Below are 20884 nucleotides of genomic sequence, written 5' to 3'. Positions count from 1 at the left end.
TTATGTTCCTTATAACATATATAGCACTCTAGAAACCTCATTCATAAATGAATAGAAAATGTTAAATTCAATTATTGTGAAACACAAATGGAGTAAACAAATTTGAACATCAAACAGTATCAGTTAGATAATTCAAAAATGTATTCAGAAAAGTTAATTAAAAGTAATTTATAAAATATTTTTGTTGTTGTTATTATTTATGAAAGGTAAATTGTACAATAATTGTATTACATGGCAGGTGCATCTCATCCTTTTCTAATTTTGACATTACAATGATAATTTTATAAATGTTGAAAATAAGGGTGTATTTTAAGTAAAATATTCATTTGGCCAGTATTCATTCTAAACTTCCCCCAGTGGCACAGCTATTTCTTTGCAGATTTATAATGCTAAAAAACAGATATTATTGAAAATAACAGTAAAAAATACAACATATTTTCATGAGTGTAGTAACTGAATTGCTTGGAAATGTAAGAGAATCTCTTTCTTCAAGAGGAGAAACTGTGTGAGTGTTGACAGATCTTCACATGTATAAATAGGTGTTGAATGATTCAGCAGTGGAATCTAGTTACTCAGATTTTCAGGATAATTCTGATGTTTGCATAGAGAACATATTTCTCATTGGAACATTACAGAGTAAAATTAGATTTGAAGGAAAGACTTTCTTTATAGTTTAGTGGTTGAGTAGAGAGGATTCTAGATGTCTCAACCCAATAACTTTGTTTGTAAATATATGCAACATCAAATAGAAAATGATTTTAATGCCTTTAAAATTCTCTGATAAATCATAAATGATAAGACCCACAGAATTCTGAATTTGAATGACATCATAAAGAGAAATGCTATCGGCAGAAGTTATCCCATTCTTATTGATAGAGGCATGAACTTGACAAATAATGCATGAAAGAAAAAAAAAGAGTTCTACAAGGGGAAACTGTAGGTTTGGAAAACAGGTTTTAGTTTTTGAATTGTAGCTGTTATACCAAATGTAGTAACTTCCAATTTCTATGCATAGTACCCTTGATATATTTTAACCAGTAACACCCATTGTGCTTCAAATCATGTTTTTATCATCAGTTAAGCATTGTCTGCTCAAATCACATGAATTGTTTGATAGAGTTGGAGATATTAATAGGGGTATTTTTAGCTTCTTTGTTTTTCATTTTAATTCATATCTACTGATATTCACACGTGTATCTTTTAAATCTATTTTCTGCGTTTTCAATCTTGTACTCTGAACTCTTAATAACACCAAATAGATTGTACTGTCATTTATAGCCTTTAGGTTCACATCACTGTGTAAATAATTTTTTGTTATAATTTATACCAAATTCAGTGATAAATAATTTATAGTTTGATTAAACAAAAGTTGGACTGTTATGTATTTCATAAGCACCTCCGTTGTATAAATCTGATATTTATGTTGAACTTCTATCTTTTCAGAAAGTATATTTTATAATCCTTGGTTTTTTGCATCTGTTGTTCAAATTAATCTTTGCTTAAATAACAGGTATTTCATTAGTTTTTAGCGTCTTATAGAACAGTCTTACTAACCCATTATAACTGTTTTTTTCTATCATTTAAAATCATAAAAGGAATAAAATTTGTGAAAGAATATTCAAAAACATTTATTTTTAGGAAAATCGTCTTTACGATCTTTGGGGTCACTATAGTCCACCCATAATTACATTTTTTTCTTCAATATTTTCCTTCAAAATAAGTAATATAAAAAAGATTCTTTAGACATAGCACTACTCTTAATAATACTTGTTTTTAATAATTCATAAATGCTATTTCCTTATTAGTTTATAAATATTATATTGTGAGACACTTTAAAAATATCCTATCAGTGATGGATTATAATTTCTTTGAATGACACAGAAAAACGAAAAAAAGAAGGGCTGTGGGTATCATGCAACATTTTTGGATACTTTTTTTATACCTTAAACTAAAATATTTCACAAAGAAAAAAAGTGTATTAAAGAGTTGCTGTGTATTAATTTCTAACATGTATCACTATAAATCAGGGGTGTGCAACATTTTTCGTCGGTGGGCCATATAACCAACTTCATCAATCAAGCGGGGCCACTTAAAAAAACAAGCTTATTCGTGTACATGCACAATAAATTAAAAAAAATTCTCAAAATGCAAGCAATAATATTTTATATTTTTGCATGAGTGATCATTTTAGTGCGACACTTGAAATTTAGAGTCCTTGCAGAGCTTGTCAATATCAGCTTTGACAGAAGTGGTTGCCACTCTTAACTGACTGGTCAAATGTTCATCAGTTAGCTGACTTCTACATTTGGTTTTGATGAGCTTCATTTTGGAGAAAAATTGCTCACAGCAGTAGGTGCTACCAAAAAGGGAGGCAATTCTTTGTGCATGACGGGACAAATTGGGAAACTTTTCACGTACACAGAGTTTGTAAAAGTCTAGCAAACTGTTTTCAGAGAATTTCCTTTTAGTGTCCATGTCAGCCTGCAGTTCAATGAGTTCCATTTGGCAATCATCAGGACTGTCTTCCACTGCCAAATCAAAAGGTTGAGCGAACAATTTCAATCTAATTTCAGTTTGTCTGAAATCTGGAAATCTGTTTGCAAACTCATCACGCAGCTTTTGTACACTGGTTCCATATTTGGTGCAATCCAGATTAGGAAATTCCAGTTTCCTGGTTGCAAGACATGTAAAATGGGTCAATATGGCTCTTCTCAACTGAACCTGGAAAAGTTCCAATTTCTTCTCAAAAGCACAAATATGCTCAAACAACTTATTCACAAGTTGACTTTTCCCTTGTAGTTTTAAGTTTAAATCAGACAGATGCTGTGTAATGTCTGTGAGGAATGCTAAGTCATTCAGCCAGTTCTCATTGCTCAAGAAGTCCACATTCTGACGTTTGCTCTCCATGAAGAACTTAATCTCCTCTCGCAGATTCCAGAATCTCTTCAAAGTAGCAGCTCTACTAAGCCAACGTACAGCAGAGAAGTACAAAACATCTGAATACTCACTGTCCAGCTCATCTAAAAGTTTTAAATTGTCGATGATTTAATCCTCGTGTTCGAATATAATTTACGCATTGGACGACATTTTCATGACTTCTGCAAAATCCAGAACTTTGGTGCACAAGCTCTCTTGGTGAATAATGCAATGGCTTACAACTACGTCTTGTGCTCCAATTGCAGTTAGAAATTTCTTGGTGAATCCATTTGTCCTACCTGTCATGGAAGGAGCACCATCTGTTGTAACACCACATAATTTATAAGGATTCAGTTCAAACTTTTCTACAACCTTAAGCACTTGTTCACAAATATCCTGTCCTGTGGTTGTGGAGGAAAGGCTTGCCATATCTAAAACTCTTCGAAAACATCAAAGCCTGCAGTAACAGCTCTGATGAAAATGACAAGTTGGGATGTGTCATTGATATCAGTGCTTTCATCCAAAGCCAGACTGAAAGCTTCACACGAATTCAATCTCTCTTTCAAAGTTTCTTTGATGTCCTCTGAAAGATCTTTTGTCCTGCGTGAGACAGTAAAGGGAAAGGCTAGTTTGCTCCACCAAATATTTTTTCTCTGGACATGCATATTCTGTGAATATTGTTAAACAATTTTAATAAATTCTCCATCACTGAAAGGCTTTTCCTTTTCTGCCATACATTCACAAAGCTTAAAACTCAGTTTTGTCACCAGTTCTGAATTTTTCTTGAAAGTGGTAAAACACCTTGCTTTTCAATGGATGTTTTAAATGTTCAATTTTGTCCTTTCGTGCCTGACCAACAATTTCATCAAACTGGGAGGAGTGCTTAGTTGCGTAATGTCGCTTAATATTGTACTCTTTCATGACTGCAATTGTAGTTTGACAGACGAGGCAGACAACACCTTGATTATGTGGGACAACAAGATATTTTGTGCACCATTCACTGTTGAATAACCTTCCTCATCATCAATTTTTCGTTTCTTAACTGCTGACATTTTACTAGCCCTGAAATCAAAACAAAAATTATTCTCACGAAAATAGCAAAGTAGAAAAAAACATAGAATTTATTTACACATGGAACCTCTTATGGACAGAAACACATGTTTCTAAATTGGCATCCCGATCATAGCCTTCCGGTACTTAAATTAATTGAGAATAGCAAAATACAGTGTGACCTCGCCTATTCGCGGTTCGCCATTCGCGGCCCCGCATATTCGCGGGTTATGCGCGAACTGCGTTTTGTAGGTCACAGAGACTGAAAGGGCTTTTCGAGGAGATTTCTGTTGTATTTACTCAATCAAGCCGTTTTATCAATTGTCGTCTTCACCAAACAAGATTGGACTGCTATTGGCTGACTGCCTCAGCTTCCCAACAACGCAAACGGCAAAGCACAGCCCGGTAACGCACGGTACAATTTAGTGAAATACATAACAGTATGCAATATTGCTACATTATTACTGCATCAATGAGTATAAGTATCATTAGTGTTTGGGAAGCATTTCATATAGTATATAATCGCATACATATACGTTTTAAAACTGCGTCCAATATTCGCGGTTTTTTGCTATTCGCGGGAGGGTAAAGAACGTAACCCCCGCAAATAACGAGGTCACACTGTACATAGAATCAGATGCATCTGAAAGCAAAAATTTTAATAAATTCAGTAAAGTCACAACAATATGCTAAATAATAATCAATTTACCTTCAATCTCTTGTAGTAACTGTAAAAGGTAATAAAATTTTCACCAATAATGAATGACAGACAGCAGAGGTTAGGGAAAATTGTCGCCAGCGGGCGAAGGCGAGGTTCAGGACATGACGTTGAGTCGTAGACAATAGTGCTAGTGCACGTCACCTATTCATGCCCTAAGGAGGCCGACCAATCGAATTCGGCCTGCTCCTCTCTAGCAAAGATAATTTTAGAAGCTTGTCGAGTCGAAGCCTGGGAATCCCGTAGGATCGATGCTTTTAAAAATATTCCATTTGCGTTGGATTACAGATCAGGCCACATGGTTAGATTACAACAACTAGGGCCACACTAAATGGCTTGGCGGGCCGGGTTGTGGCCCGCGGGCCGCCTGTTGCACATCCCTGCTATAAATCTTTCTACTAAAGGCAAATTGCGCTATGTAACAACATTTTTACTTTTTCTTGTTCATGGGCAGAAAGTGTTATTTCCCAATTACTTATGCCTAAAGTAAATGGAAAAGACCTATCTTCAAACTTTGCTTTTGTGAGCTGGGTAATGAAATTTTCAAATTTACCCATTTTCCAGAACATTCCGAGTATATTCAGTGCTGAGTAGCTAATATAGAATTTTCCCTAATTTACAAGAATTTTCAAGAATATTTTAGAACCTCACTCGTTTAGATGGGGTCTGCTTCTGCCACAATACTTCAGGTCTGTGCGAGGCAACTGGAATTGCCTGTAATCCAAACGAGTGGCGTCTCTTCATTGATAACTCATCCAGAAGCCTGAAGTTGAACCTTACTAGACACAGTATATCCTCAGCCAGAGATGTAGAGTTCAGAATTAGATACTGAGTTTGTAATTAATTGAATTTTAAATTGTTTGGAAACACTTGTTACGTGAGAACAATGTTGGCCCTTGATATAAACTTTTTGTATACACACGTTTATTACTTACAACACCATATACTAAGATGTACTTCTGTTTGTATAAGCGAATAACGATTGTGTTTACAAAGTTACAGCCATATAGATTAGATGTTTTGCCATCTGTAGTTAAATAGTTTAAAGAATTATTTTATATTTTAGAGTGATAGGAAGAAAGAAATGATAAAAACATTTTAAGATATTGAAAAGTTATATTTTACAACATTTAGTTTGTTATATGCAAGTGTAAGGAGTTTTTGTTTGTTGCAGCTACAGAATGGAATCTTTATGCTCTGCCCAACATGGGTATCTAAATCTGGCTTTAATTACATAAGCCCTCAAACAAAATATTGAGCTACTAGAGGATTTAAACCCGTATACTTTCTCTTGTTCCTGGGCAGAAAGTGTTATTTCCCAATTTCTTATGCCTAAAGTAATGGAAAAAGACCTATTTTTTTCTTCAAACTTTGCTTTTGTAACCTGGGTAATGAAATTTTCAAATTTACCCATTTTCCAGAATATTCCAGGTAGATTCAGTGCAGAATTTTCAAGAACTTTCTAGAGTGTTGTAAAATTTACAATAATTTTCCAGAACAGAAGGTAGAAGTTGAAGATCCAGATTACAATTTCAGAAGTGCAGCTGGTGAGAGAAACTCATACTTCCCCGACCAAAGAGACCTCAATGGCTTGATCAGAGATTTTGGTTCAACAAATTCGAATGCCGAGCTTTTGACATCTAGGCACAAGGAGTGAGATTTGTTAGATGAAAGTGTGCAAGTCGCAAGTCAGAGGAAGCGTCACCGACATTTCTCAAGCATCTTTACTCGTCAAGAGGGGTTTTGCTTTTTCCGCAATGTATCCAATCTGTACGAGACAGTTGGAATTGCCTGTAACCCGAACGAGTGGCGTCTCTTCATTGATAACTCATTCAGAGGTTTCAAAGCTGTGCTCCATTGGAGACTTCAAAATGGTGGCATTCCTGATGGGTCTCCAAGGAGGCTTTACGAAGTTTCCCTGTTATCTTTGCCTTTGGGAGAGCAGGGACACAGAATTCACCAAGAAGCTGAGTATAAATGAAAAACATGCTTAGGGCAGCTATATCGCAGTGGTTTGGGGCTTCTTGGACAATCACAAGGCCGAAAATTATGCGGAACTGGTTGAAACTCTGGTGAAGAACTACAACAAAATGGGCTGCACGATGTCCCTGAAAGTCCATATCCTTGATTCTCATCTTGATAAATTCAAGAAGAACATGGGAGCATACTCAGAGGAGCAAGGCGAGGGCTTCCAGCAAGATATACTGGACTTCGAACTCTGCTACCATTTTGTCATGAAAACATGACGGGAGACTATATTTGGGGGATGATAGGTGAAAGTGATTTACATTACAGTCGCAAATCTCGAAAAACTACTCACTTATAAACATGTTTGTATAACCTTATTATAAATACATGTAAATCTCGATTCATATGTTGTTTCTGTCAGACCTTAAAGAAATGAAAATGTGCAAATCCGTTTTTGTATCGAAAATAAGTTAATTTCTAAATTTCATTATCCAGGTCACAAAAGCAAAGTTTGAAGGGAATAATCGCCATTTTATGTACTTAAAGCAATTAAGAAATAACACATACTATCCGGGAACAAACTTTGTGTTACATAGTGTTATATTTCATAGAGTTATTAAAGTACATGCTTCTTACATCCACAGAAATTGGCTTAAAACAATTAAATTTTCTTATCAAAGAACTCTTTATTAGCAATGAATGTTTCTGTAAAAGCTATTTTCACTTAACATTTTGAAGAACAGATCTTGCATATGATCTGAAGAATTAATATTATTTTACTTATATATAAATATACACTTTATTTTTCTTTATGTGTTGTATATAAGAGATCTGCTATAAAATTAGTGTAAGAAACAAACAGTGCCTAATTACTCAATAGCAAGAAAATATGAAATTTAAAAATAGACATAGAAGCAGTTTTCTTGTGGAAATATTGATGGACAAGTGTTAAAGTGAGATTTTTATTTGTTAAACATTCTGAAACTGGAATGCATCGAAGTTACTGTGATTGTTGACGTTTTTTTTCTTTCCCACGTCAACAAAAAATGCTTTTTACTGATATTTATTACATTGACTGTGAGAAGGAATAATTAAACTGAAAAGGTGGAGAGAATGCAGTAACCCATAGTGTAACTTCACACTTAAAACAACAGCAACATTTTACAAACTATTGTTTTATGTGTTCTCTCTTTCTTTTATCTTTAAGTTATTACTATACATATATATATATATATGCTTCAGTGAAACTTTATTATTTTAATGTTCTGTGTTTCTCAAATTTATGTAGAAATCCAAATCTGAATAAAAGTTTATAAGTATTTTGTCTCTTTTTCCCAAAAAGTGAATGCTTTAAATTAATACTTGTTTCTACGTGTTGTAATAAAAACTCTTTTATTAAAGGATATATACGAAGTGAGTTGTCATGATATTAACCTGTTTAGCTTAGATATTAGTAATTTCGTTTATTTTGTAAATGAATATTCTTTGTTTAGTTTTCTTTTTTAAGAGTTAAAAGCAGACTAGTATTAGAAGTTGTGTTTGTAACTCATCGATGTAGAGAATATTGTCAGTAGACGATGTGTTACTAAATATATAAATAGTTTACGATGAACAGAAGACAGCAGAGAGACAAGAGCAGCCAAGAAAATGGAGTTCTGGGAAGTTCGACCAAAGTAAAATTAACCGCCCCAGGAGGGAAAGGCCGAGCAGTTAATATAGACCTGGTGATCAATATGTTAGACGAAAATTAACAGTCGAATTTAAAAAAAAATGATAGTTTATTTTACCAAAGATAGTTCTACAGTTACTGAACTAGCCTCAGTGGACTTTGACAAATAAACAGACAATACCGAATTAAAATATGGAACAGACGAGTTTAAAAGTATAAATGCAGTCGTGGTAACCCAACAATAAAGTAAGTAAATATACAACGGTACCTCGGTTCTCGAACTTAATCCGTTCCAGAAGGCTATTCGAAAACCGAATCAATTTTCTCCCCGCTAGTACAACGGTATTGTCTCCGGATTTACAACGCTAAAATCAGGGGTTCGATTCCCCTCGGTGGGCTGAGCAGATAGCCCGATGTGGCTTTGTTATAAGAAAAACACCCATAAGAAATACTATAAATTAAAATAATCCGTTACAAATCTCCAAAAATTACACATTATGAAGCATTTTAAGTAAAAATATTGCTTAATTATACCTCTATAATAATATTTACAAACCACATTAAGTCAGCAACAAAAAACTATAAACACAATAAAAAAACAATAAATGAAAATTTGACTGCACTTTACCTGTGCTGAGGAGAGCTGATGGCGTGAGTGAAAGGTGGTGAGGAACGTGGAGAGTAGGAGGGTTATTATTGTTTGGAAGATGAGTCACGTTCCATAAAAACGTAAGGTAACTCTCCTTCTGGGGTTCATTCTCTTTTCGGTCTCGTTGCACCGCTACAACCTGCTTGAAACTCACTGGACCGATTTCTCACTAAAAACTTGTCTAATGAGGTTTGTTTCTGCCTGTATTTTAAAATATTTATGAAGTAAGACATGGCATTGTAATTGAAAAAGTTTATGCTGCGATTTGCTACAGCTTTGTCAGGGTGAAATTTTTCCACAAAACTTTGTAACTCTTCTTATTTTCCACACATTTCCTTGATTAGTGAACTAGGAACATCCTCCCTTCCCTCCTCCTCATCTTAAGACACTTTCTCAGTTGCCTTCTGTTGCTGTTCCTACTGAAGGTCTTGGAATTTTTTCCGTTGTGAGTTCAGTGTTGTGGTTTTCCACTAACTCCTCCACATCATCACCACTCACATTCAAGCCCATACACTTGCCTAGTGAGACAATATTCTCGACAACAGGATCAGCCTCAAAGCCTTCAGAGTTTCTATCTGCTACTGAGTCTGGCCACAATTTCTTCCAGGCTGAGTTCATGGTCCTCAAAGACATTTCCCTCCAGGCTTTGTCTATGATCCTTAAGCAATAGTAAATATTAAAGGGATTTTTCAGAACACTCTGAGGGTTAACTCTGTGTCAGAGGTCACTTCAAAACACCTTTGGAACAGTGCTTTGGTGTAGAGTTTCTCAAAGTTTGATATGACTTGCTGGTCCATGGGTTGAATGAGAGGAGTTTGTGTCAGGGAACAAGAGCTTTACCGTAATGAAACTGCACTTTTCCACCAACCCGTTCTCTAAGCCTTCTGGATGAGCAGGTGTATTGTCCATCACAAGAAGGACCTTAAGGTAATTCTTTACACCTGGGGCAAACACTTCATGGACCCACTCCATAAAAAAATGCCTGGTTACCCATGCTTTACTATTAACCCTCCACATGACATTTAGTTTACTTTTCAGGACAATATTTTTCTTAAAAGCCCTCGGAGTCTCAGAATGGTACACAAGCAAAGGTTTATGTTTTAAGTCCCCACCTGCATTACTATATAACAATAGAGTTAGCCTCCTTCATTGGCTTGTGTCCTAACAGTGACTTTTCCTCCTTGGGGATGTCGGTCCTCTTTGGCATTTTCTTCCAAAAGAGGCCTATCTCATCACAGTTGAACACTTGTTGGGGAATATAACCCTCATCTTCTACATATTCCTTAAATTCCCTAACATATTTATCAGCAGCGTCTTTGATAGAACTGGCACCCTCCCCATGTCTCACCACACTATGTATAACACTTCTCTTCCTAAATTTTTCAAACCACCCTCTACTAGCCTAAAATGCACACTTGTATCAGCACTCGTTCCAGTGGTGTTTTTCAGGAGGTCAGCATGCAACTGCTTTCTCACAAATGATGGTCTCAGAAATGCTATCACCAGCTAACTGTTTTTTCGTTTACCCAAACCAACAACAGTGATTCTACCTCTTTCATTGTTTGTGATCTTTGTTTCGTAAGCACTTTCACTCCTTTTGCAACATTAGCTCCTTTAAAGACCTCTTTATTTTTCAGTATGGTGTAACTGTAGACTTCGCCATTTCAAACTGTGTAACAAAGTCAGACACGCGAACACTACTTTCATACTTCGCTATAAGATCTTTTTTCACTTATATTGTGGCTCTAAGTACTTTTCTTTTTGATTTGCTGCTTTCATTATCCTTCTTTGAACACATGGTGGCTTATTTGATTAGAATATTTAGAAAAACTACAAAAAAACAAAACAAAAAGAAAAACGAGAACGTTCACAGCAGATTTTAGCGGGGATGTGAACTGAGCGACAGGTGCAGGTAAAATGTTTTGGACAAGCTTGGCGTGGGCTAAAATGGTCGAAGGGTCCTTCAGGTCAAAAGTCGGGTTATTTCGGGGGTTCGTTCCACGACAGCTTGGTTCAGGAACCGAGTTTATGTTCGACAACCGAGACAATTAGCTGGTTCAACTGGTGGACCTCTACTGCGAGGTCATCCTTTGCTACATCATAGTTTGCTGTCATTTTTAGGAGTGCTTGCTTGTTCAGAAATGTGGAGTGTTTGGGGTTCAGTGCAGTTGCAGAGATGACAGATTGTACTTGGTCCTCTGCAGAGGCCATCTGCAGGTCAGGTGACTGAAGGTGGTCTGATAGCTGTTTTGTCATTAGCAGTAGTTTTTATATGGCTGCTAGACTGGTTACGAACTGTTGATCTAGGAGGATGCACAGGCCCTTTGATTCAGTGGCTCTGTGGACATTGTCCCCTCCACAAGACGATTTAGGGTTGTCACAATGGCAGGGAGGGTTCTTTTTACAGCCAGACAAGCAGCATGTTGGCAGGCCCATCTTGTGTGTGACAGTCGCTTCAACTCTATGTGCTGGTTCACGGGTTCAAGCTCCTTCTGTACCTTCAGAAATTTTTCATGCACAACCGATGTAGAGAAGAATTTGTACAGCTTCTGAATTGTCACAAAGAACTATGCTGCAGCTTGGACGTTGTGCACACAATCAACTAGCACAAGGTTGAGCCTGTGTGCATAGTAATGGACATACATAGCCTGAGACACCTATCTCCTGAACCTCTCCCATACGCCACTGATGTGCCCTGACATGACTGCAGCTCCGCCACAGCACTGACCAATGCAGGCATTATGGTCAATACCATATTTAGCCAGAGTTTCCATGATTTTCTTGAGCAAGGAATCTGCATCCAGACCCTCAGCAGCTGTGAAGTCCAAGATCTTCTCCTGAAGGCTCTGTTGGTGGAGATACCTTACCACAATGGACAGCTTTTCTTGTTTGCTCACATCCTTTGTTTCATCCACTATCAAAGCAAAATGCTCAGCTTCCATGGTCTCTTCCTGCTGATATCCTTCCTGATCGTTCCAGCTATGATGTCAAGGAGTTAGTGTTGGATATCATGGTGCGTGTACTTGGCATTACCAAGACCACTCAGCTTCTTCTTCACGATTTCATCATACCTGGAAATCATATCAAGAAGTTCCAGGAAATTGCCCCTGTTATCTGACTGACTACCTTTCTTGTGACCCCTCTTGGCTTCATTCTGGCAGATTGTGTAGAGCAGTGGATCTATTACAGCTCTTATGTAATGTCAGTTTTCCTCCACAGTTTTAGCATGGCTTGCATCGAGAGCATGTTGGATCCTTGCACCCTTTGTTTTCTGCAATGTAAACTCTGCCCAAGCTTGCATAGCAAACTTGTGTCCTGCAGAGTTATCATGGGACTTCAGTGATGTGGTCGCCTTCTTCCATTTCCGGAAGCTTTCATGAGTGAAGGACTTCTCAATTTTACTGGATATGTGTGACTGAAAAGACGACTCGAGAAGCAGAGTGCAGCATCTCGGGTCACAGAGTACTCCAACCACGAATGCTGATCACGCCAATTCTTATTGAATGACCTTGACTGGCCGCTGTATTCTGTAGTCCAAGTCTGGACAGGTAGGACCACTATCTGAAACCTGGATTAGGTCCTTGGGTCCTGGTGGTAGTTTTTCACTCTGGGTGTGAGTGGTGCCCTCTTGCGGCTGAGGTCCTGCACTAGTCGTGTCCTCATTCTCACCATCACGATGACCACTGTCCTCCTTACTTGCACCACATGTATTCGTAGGTCCATCTACTAGCTGCCTCTTCTTGGGTAGCATGTAGTGTTACATAATAAATCCTATGTGTAGTATGACCGGTTTATGTTTTGGTGGGTGATGTGTGACTCTTGTCTTGTGTGTTGGTGTCCTTGTTTGAAAACGAGTCGGTAATTTTGGTTTCCTTTTATTAATCCAAACTGAGTGTGTGTTCCTGTGTGAGACCGAGTACCAGAGAGAGCAAAAGCCTCGTAAACAAATATAACTCCCTTTTATATAGAGCGCGCAAACGTCAAAGTGACCCCCGAGCCGGCTGACTGCTTGTACCACTTCTTACTTCCAAGTTGTGTTAGTTTATATGAAACGAATGGCAATTTCTCTTATTATATTGGCATTAGGGCTTACAAAGGATATTCATTTTAAACATCGAAATCTAAGGAAAAAGACAAAACATACATACTATTGGGTCATTTCATAAATAAGGAACAAATAATAACTAAACATAGTTCAATATTACAAACAACTTATCTGCGGCATTGAAATCACCAAATTATATTTATAGCACATGAAAATCTAGAACATATCCGTGAAATACTGTCAGAGAAAGTGTTTATCTTTAACCATGTAGCACAAGTACTTAATTAGACGATAGTGATAATGTAAAATTACAGGGCTAATTAGGGAACACAAACACAACTTTGATAGGTCATGTTGTAAAACTGTGGGCAGCTAATGGGAGTGATCGGGATGGTGTGTGGCGTGCGGCTGGCATCTGGATCTCGACTTGGCTGAGCCGATCGTTAGCCGTACGCAGAGCGTACACCATGGTCAGCTGCTCGATGTTCATACGCTTAAGCCATTCAAAGAAGGAGCTTGAACCCGTGAACCAGCACATAAAGTTGAAGCGACTGTCAAACACAAGATGGGCCTGCCAACATGCTGCTTGTATGGCTGTGAAAAGAACCCTCCCTGCCATTGTGACAACCATAAAGCGTCTTGTGGAGGGGGACAATATCCACAGAGCCACTGAATCAAAGGGCCTGTGCATCCTCCTAGATCAGCAGTTCGTAACCAGTCTAGCAGCCATAGAAAAACTACTGCTAATGACAAAACAGCTATCAGACCACCTTCAGTCACCTGACCTGCAGATGGCCTCTGCAGAGGACCTAGTACAATCTGTCATCCCTGGTTTCTCAGAAATGAGAACTGAAGCAGCATGGAAAGACTTGGAAGAGTCTGCTGAGGATGTATGTAAGAAAGTGGGAATACGCACTGAGGCGGTGCGTCAAGGTGGACAGCGATCTGGCCACAGACACCTGGACGAATTAATAATCACATCTAGTATTGGCCAAAGAGATAAACCAACACCAGTTGCCAGGATACACACCTTCAATGCTATCATAGACAGGATGCTCAACGAGCTGAATGAAAGATTCTCCTCTGATTCCTGCAGTTTTCTGATGGGTGCAACTGCATTGAACACCAAACACTCCACATTTCTGAACATGCAAGCACTCTTAGGAATGGCAGCAAACTATGGTGTGGCAGAGGATGACCTCGCAGTGGAGATCCACCAGTTAAACCGACTAATTGCCAGGAAGAAAGACAAGGGCCAGGAAGAATTCACACCATTGGAGACTGCAACCATGCTGGAGCCATACAAGGATGCCTTCATGGATATCCACAAACTTCTCTGCATCGCTTGTCACTTCAGCTGCCTGTAAGAAAAGTTTCTCATGTCTGAAGCTTCTCAAGACATACTTGCACAACAGCAGTGGTAACAACCACACCAGCAACCTTGGTGTAAAATCAGTAAACTCCAGGAGGGTAAAACAACTCGATATTGATACTATTATAGACACATTTGCTGCCAACTACCAGAACAGGCGCATTGTTTTGAAGTAATATTGACTATAAACACAACATGATGAAAGATAGTTAGCCTGATAGTGATCTTACTTTTCCTCAGAGTGTATTAACTTCACGTGGAATAATTCGTTTCTGCTATGTAAACTATGTCTTCATGTTATATTTCTTTTGATTTATAGCTTTACTCTTAATGGTATATTAAATGTTCAATCTAAGCTAATCTCGATTTTATTTATTATTATGTATTGCCTTGAGTGGAATGTAGGTGAGCTTCCTCGTTTACATATATGCATATTTTCATAAACAGATTATTTCTAATGTGTAATAATGAATTATTAATCATAGTCTAGGTTTCCAATGAATACTACATTGAAAACGCAGTTCAAAATAGCACACATTTCTGAAATGTATGTTGGTATTTACATTATTATAATTTACCATCTATACTTCATATTGATGGCATTGTAGGAAACCCCTCCACAGTTTTCGTTATTACCCCAACGAAAATATCCTGGAGCCTTCACTAAGTCCATAAGAAAATCGATGAAAAGTTGTACAGTGCTGAATGAGGTGATCTGCTCACAACAAGAGTAGAACTTCGATTTTTATCGTTAAAATTCCTTAGACTCACCGCTAAACCACAAAGAACATCGATAACAGTTTGTGAGAGGAGACATTATTGAAATGTAATAAATATAATACATGTTTGTATCTAATATGATTGTTTCCTAAATGTGCTGTTGGTGACATCGTTTATAATTAACATGTGATCTTGTTGATAATAACGATATGATCGATAATACTTTACATTTCTTTCAGCCTTTTACTTTTTATGGCTGTATACATTGTTTCAAGTTGATCAAAACTCAGTTTTGTATCCTATTCTGGAACTTATGTTAGGAATTTGGTTAATGTTTGAACCTGAGGTAGAAGTATTTAATCCTCATTTAATTTCAGTTATCAAGTCTTTCATCAGTACTTTTAACCCGAACACATTTCATGAGTGAATGTACCATTTGTTTCTTTAACACAACAATAGCCCAAATATGTTACCATGGCATAGTTTGTTGAGTTTTCCTGCCAGATGTGACACGCAGATGTTGTGTGCTTTAAGTACTGTTCAAATTAAGTACAATTCCAACAAAAAGTCGTGGGATTGCGCAATGTCTGTTTTAACTGTCTTTTTTTCTTTTTCGTTAACCAACATCGCTTTGAATCCAGAACGTTTTATTTTGAATTTTAACATTCGTTGACACCGACTTTAATAGTTAAAATTTTCTGTTGGTTATATATTATTTTCAGTAATCACATACAGTAAGATGAATTATACAGCGTGACTTAGTGGTCAGTTGAGAAGCAAACAATTTAGAGCAAGTGAAATATGAGAAAATGATTGTTTGTTGTATGTATTGATGAGTTGCGGCCTACTCTACATGTGGTTATATCTGTGAGGTCAAGGAAGTCGTTGGTTTTGACTTAGCTGACTTTTTTATAAGTAAAAAGTAAGAAGCGCAAGAATGTAAACAGAAGTATCTTCTAATGACAGGTCAGTTGATATCCCGAGGTTTTAGGTACGTGAATATCGCAAATGGTTCAAAATAAACCCGAAATTACGTGTTAAATTTATTTCCCAAATTTCTAGTCACAAATTTAACTTTTTAGACATAGCTGTTGACACTTTTACATCTACTTTTATTACCAGCGTACATTACAAACCCATTTACAGATGTTCCTGTTCACATTTTAATTATTTTCATCCCTCTGAGTACAAACATGTTGTCCCCCGTTAGTACAGCGGTAAGTCTACGGATTTATAACGCTAAAATCAGGGGTTCGATTACCCTCGATGGACTCAGTAGATAGCACGATGTGGCTTTGCTATAAGAAAACACAAACACACACTAAATATGTTATTCCCAAGGGTCGATTCCTACGTCTGAGACGTCTCAGTTTCGACGTAGTTTGTAGATTTCAGACAATATATTTGTAACTGTTGTCGAGTGATGCAATCATGCTCGCAAAACCAACTTATAAGTTTCTATGATATTCTTTCAGAACTGTTGTAGCAACGTAACTTTTTTATAATCATTGCAATTTACAAAAAATATTATTAAACTATTTCTGGTTTTTATGTCGTAAATGATCGGATAAATATTTTTTTGCGAATTTTGAGTTACAATTCTGATTTAGGATCTTGTGTAGAATAGAAATTCTATATGAAGAATTAGTAAGTGGAATACAGGTTACACAGAAGTCTTAAGCAAAGAATGTGAAAGGTTACATTTGTATCAAATCTGTATGAATCTATTGATATAAGTAAATATACTCTGTGGTTATTCAAAATACAAACAAGTGACTTGTGTGTTTTAATCGGTAAACAACATATTGTAAAAAACGCTTGAAAACATACCGCATCTATGATAGAGTCACGTTAAAACGGAATAAACATGGTGGCCAAACACAATAATCATTTATTCACATTTTAGGGTTAATTTACAACATTTTGTGACGCCCGAAAATATATTTAGAAATGTTCCAGTTTTTGCATGTTCTCAAGGATAGAAGTCTCATAGTTCTTAAGTTTTCATTAGTTGCAGAATCCTAAGATAACAATTGATATCATTAAATAGCTTACACACATATATCAGTTAACAGTAAATAAATGTACATTTGTGTTGCACCTGACGAAGTATCATCCAAGAAATTAAGCATCATCCTCGTATTGGTTTTTTCATGTGAAGTTGGAATACTACACCATCAAGTAATTTGACAATAGAAACAGTAGGGACTACCATGTATATGTCTGCCAATACTAAATTCACACACAAAAAATATATATAAGCATTGTAAAGTGATTTTATTTTGAGGAACATAGTAATGTTTCACAAGGACATCAATTTGTTTTCTTGGTATATGTTGGTCACGTTTGCTGATCCTGTATGGAATGAACACTTGTTGTATGTCCGTTTCTGACACAAAGCACATCATTTACTATGAAGAAACCAATATCTAACTCTCAACATATATTCCTGAACAAACTCTACAGCAATAGCTCCTATCTATAAAATAAATGTATTGGCTGTTATTTGAGAGTGTTTATTCCCTAAAATAAATAACTGAAGTTTTTAATGTTGTAACATATATACATATATATATATACAGCTTATATATTTCATCTATTGTTTTGTCAGAGCTTTTGTTCTGTGGAGAACCTCAAAAGAAATTCATTAGTCCAAGAGAAGACGTAAAGGTAACCTTTATGCACCAGAAAATAGCAAATTTATCCATTACTATCCAAACAGCAAATTTATGTTCCTAGACCGTAGAATGGCATTACTATCTAAAATAAGTTTGTTATAAACATTAGTAAGAAAACGGAAAACCAAGAAAACTGTAATAACAGCTTGGTAACAGATGATGTCAAGGTCTCACCATAGTTATCTTAGGATGATCAGTAAAGACTTTATCTTTCTTTATAATGTGACTAAAAAGTCCGCTTTCTTTGGTAGTAATGGACTATTTTCAACACTTGCACTATACATTTCATAACTAAATATATTTTTATACGATAAAATTTAAACTCTTTGACAACACCGTCATTTATAATTAATTGTTCCAAAAATCTTAACGAAACCATCGCCAATTCATGATGACACGTGCCAGTGCAGTCATCTCGTGCAACAGCGGTAAATCCACGGACTTACTAAGCTAACATTTGGGGTTTGAACCCTCGCGGTGGTTATAGGATATAGCTCACTATAGCTTTGTTCTGACACAAACAAAACGTCAATTCGAAGAACATATACAAATGGCAAACAGTTTAAAAACATTTGTGTAAGTTGCAAGGAATAAGTTGTACTTGCTTCAAGTTACAAACGGTTGTAGAAACTCTCATGACTGACCACGAGTATGACTTCATCACTTGATAATGTTATTAATATCATAGTTTTAATCACTCGATAATGTTATTAAAATCTCAGTTTTCATTATTCTATAATGTAATATCATAGTTCTCATCATTTGATGATGTTATGAATATCATAGTTTTCATAACTTCATAATGTTATCAATATCATAGTTTTCATCACTCGATAATGTTATTGATATCACAGTTTTCATCACTTGATAATGTTATTAATATCAAAGTTTTCATCACTTGATGTGAATTTGAACCACAAATCTATATGTATGTTTGTTAAAAATGTTTAAGAATGAGTGGTAAAGTGGATTTTTAAATTTATTTGTGATTCTTTACCTAATTTAACCATTTTTTAATTTTTTCAGAAACATCAGTGGTGTGACATCGCTATGATAATTTGTGTACATTCAACTGGATTATTGTTATATTTTCTTTCAACAGTAACAGGTAGAAAACAGGTTCAAAGTTGTCACCATTCAACTGTAAACTTAATATCAGAATGCATTTGGTTAGGTTAAAGAATAAACTGTAAACAAATTAAAATGTTAAAAATTTATAATATAATTTATTATAATTATAAATCAAACATGTTTTATGTTTATATAATCATAGCTAAGACTGTGATTTATCTTGTCCATAGTTTTATCATATAATTCAAAACCTTTATTCTGTTGAGAACCTTATGGATTTCCCAATGTGTATCATACACATTCTACGTTTATTACAGATCCATCAAGAAACCTACAGCCATTGGTTCTCGGTACGAGCCCCCTCTCCTGTGATGAACGCATTATTGGATACATGTTATATTTAGATATATAATATAAGAAAAGCAAACTATAAGTAATAATTTAATAATGGTGATATTTTAATATTGCATTATAGTGTTTGTAATTTTGAAAAAGAGATAATATTTTTCTAGTTAAGCTATGTAATTAATCTAGAACATTATAAAATTCTCTTGTCTAGGGTATTGATCACTAGTTGAATGTAGTTCATTGAAAATAAAACTCCTTTTAGATATATAGATATGTGCCAAAAGTATTAAAAGGAGCATTAATTTCGAAATACTGTGTTTTTAATATTTTTACTTGGTTGGAAGCGCTTTCAGATCTTACATTACTCTTCAACCAACCTAGTTAAATACAATACATACAACTCGTCAGGAAAATAAAAATGTGTTTACAATAAATACATCCTATTAAAAATATGCTAACAAAGATATAAATACATTTTATATTACTTCCAATCCATGAACAGCGTGATAATATAAATAAAATAAATATAGTTGTATCATTTAATAACCATAAAAATAACATGTAAATAAAACATAGCTAAATACATATGAAATTAAAATTCTTAATACTTTTTTTAATGAAATACCTGAAATAATAAATGTTTTTGTCAATCATCACAAGACCAAAATAGAAATTAAAACGAAAGTTTTCTGTAATATATCATTGTCTCTCAAGATACGCATGGCCAGGTGGTTAACTCACTCGACACGTAACCTGAGAGTCACGGGTTCGGATCCATGTCACACCAAACATGATCGCTCTTTCAGCTTTGAGGGCGTTAAAATGTACAGTCAATCTCACTATTCGTTGGTGAAAGAGTAGCCCAACAGTTGGCAGTGGGTGATGATGACCAGCTGCCTTCTCTCTTGTCTTTCACTGCTAAATTAGGGACGACTAACGCAGATTGTAAATCCGTAGACTTAACGCTGTACTAGCGGGGGACTGTTGGAAAGAAATTGTACACCGAAATTGTTGAAACCTTACAAGAAGAACATACAACAGCTATTCAAAGGTTGAAGCGAGTTATATTGAATATATATTAATGAAATGCACTGATTACGTTATGCTAAAATGATTTAGATTTTGCAAAAAAGCAAAACACTCTACGTTATAAATTCTCTATAGAATAGATGTATCAGAAATATGTTTTGACGATGTTTGGTGTTTTTTTCTTGTACGTTAAGATACACTGTACAAAAGAGGTAAATGTATCCTAACCAAATGGCGACGTTCACAAATTGTGTCATTGAACTTATGGATAAAAACTTCTCCATACGTTCCTGTATAAAATGCATACAGAACCTTGACTATAGCGATATATAAGCGTACAAAGTAATTTTGATTCCTTATTTTAATATAATATTTTCTGTGAATTACTTATGGTATGTGAAATGGAATATAACTTGCTCAACGATGTCGTTAATTTCGCTCTATCTGCCCTTTGTTATTTTTTAAAGATAACATCAGATATGATCTGTGGAGTTGTACACAATAAGCTATCTATGCTCTGCTCACCATAGGTATCGAAACCCTGTTTCTAGCGTTGTATGTATGTAGACATGCGGCTGTGCCACTGAAGGGGGGGGAAGTAAAAGATGGAAGACTGAATGAGCAGGAATGAGAGGGGTCGAAGTGAGTGAC

The 20884-nt window shown here is 35.9% G+C and overlaps 1 protein-coding gene across 6 annotated transcripts in view; it reads left to right on the top strand.

Moving 5' to 3' along the window:
- The window catches only part of LOC143225349 (uncharacterized), a 39175-nt gene extending 19756 nt beyond the window's left edge, over nucleotides 1-19419 (top strand). For 2 of the 6 annotated variants that reach the window (XM_076454578.1, XM_076454576.1), the window contains exons 2-4: nucleotides 17719-17777; nucleotides 18812-18904; nucleotides 19174-19419. In XM_076454578.1, coding sequence (XP_076310693.1) covers nucleotides 17719-17777; nucleotides 18812-18904; nucleotides 19174-19260 — 239 coding nt within the window. In that variant the 3' untranslated portion in view covers nucleotides 19261-19419. The remainder of the gene's footprint in view (nucleotides 1-17718; nucleotides 17778-18811; nucleotides 18905-19173) is intronic. The other 4 variants (XM_076454577.1, XR_013013810.1, XR_013013809.1 and 1 more) reach the window with 4 other exon arrangements.
- The last annotated feature ends 1465 nt before the right edge of the window (nucleotides 19420-20884 follow it).

Source organism: Tachypleus tridentatus, chromosome 9 (assembly GCF_004210375.1).
Source record: "Tachypleus tridentatus isolate NWPU-2018 chromosome 9, ASM421037v1, whole genome shotgun sequence".
Lineage (NCBI taxonomy): Eukaryota > Metazoa > Arthropoda > Merostomata > Xiphosura > Limulidae > Tachypleus > Tachypleus tridentatus.
Note: the sequence above shows the minus strand (reverse complement) of the source record. Positions and strands in the feature narration are given on the sequence as shown.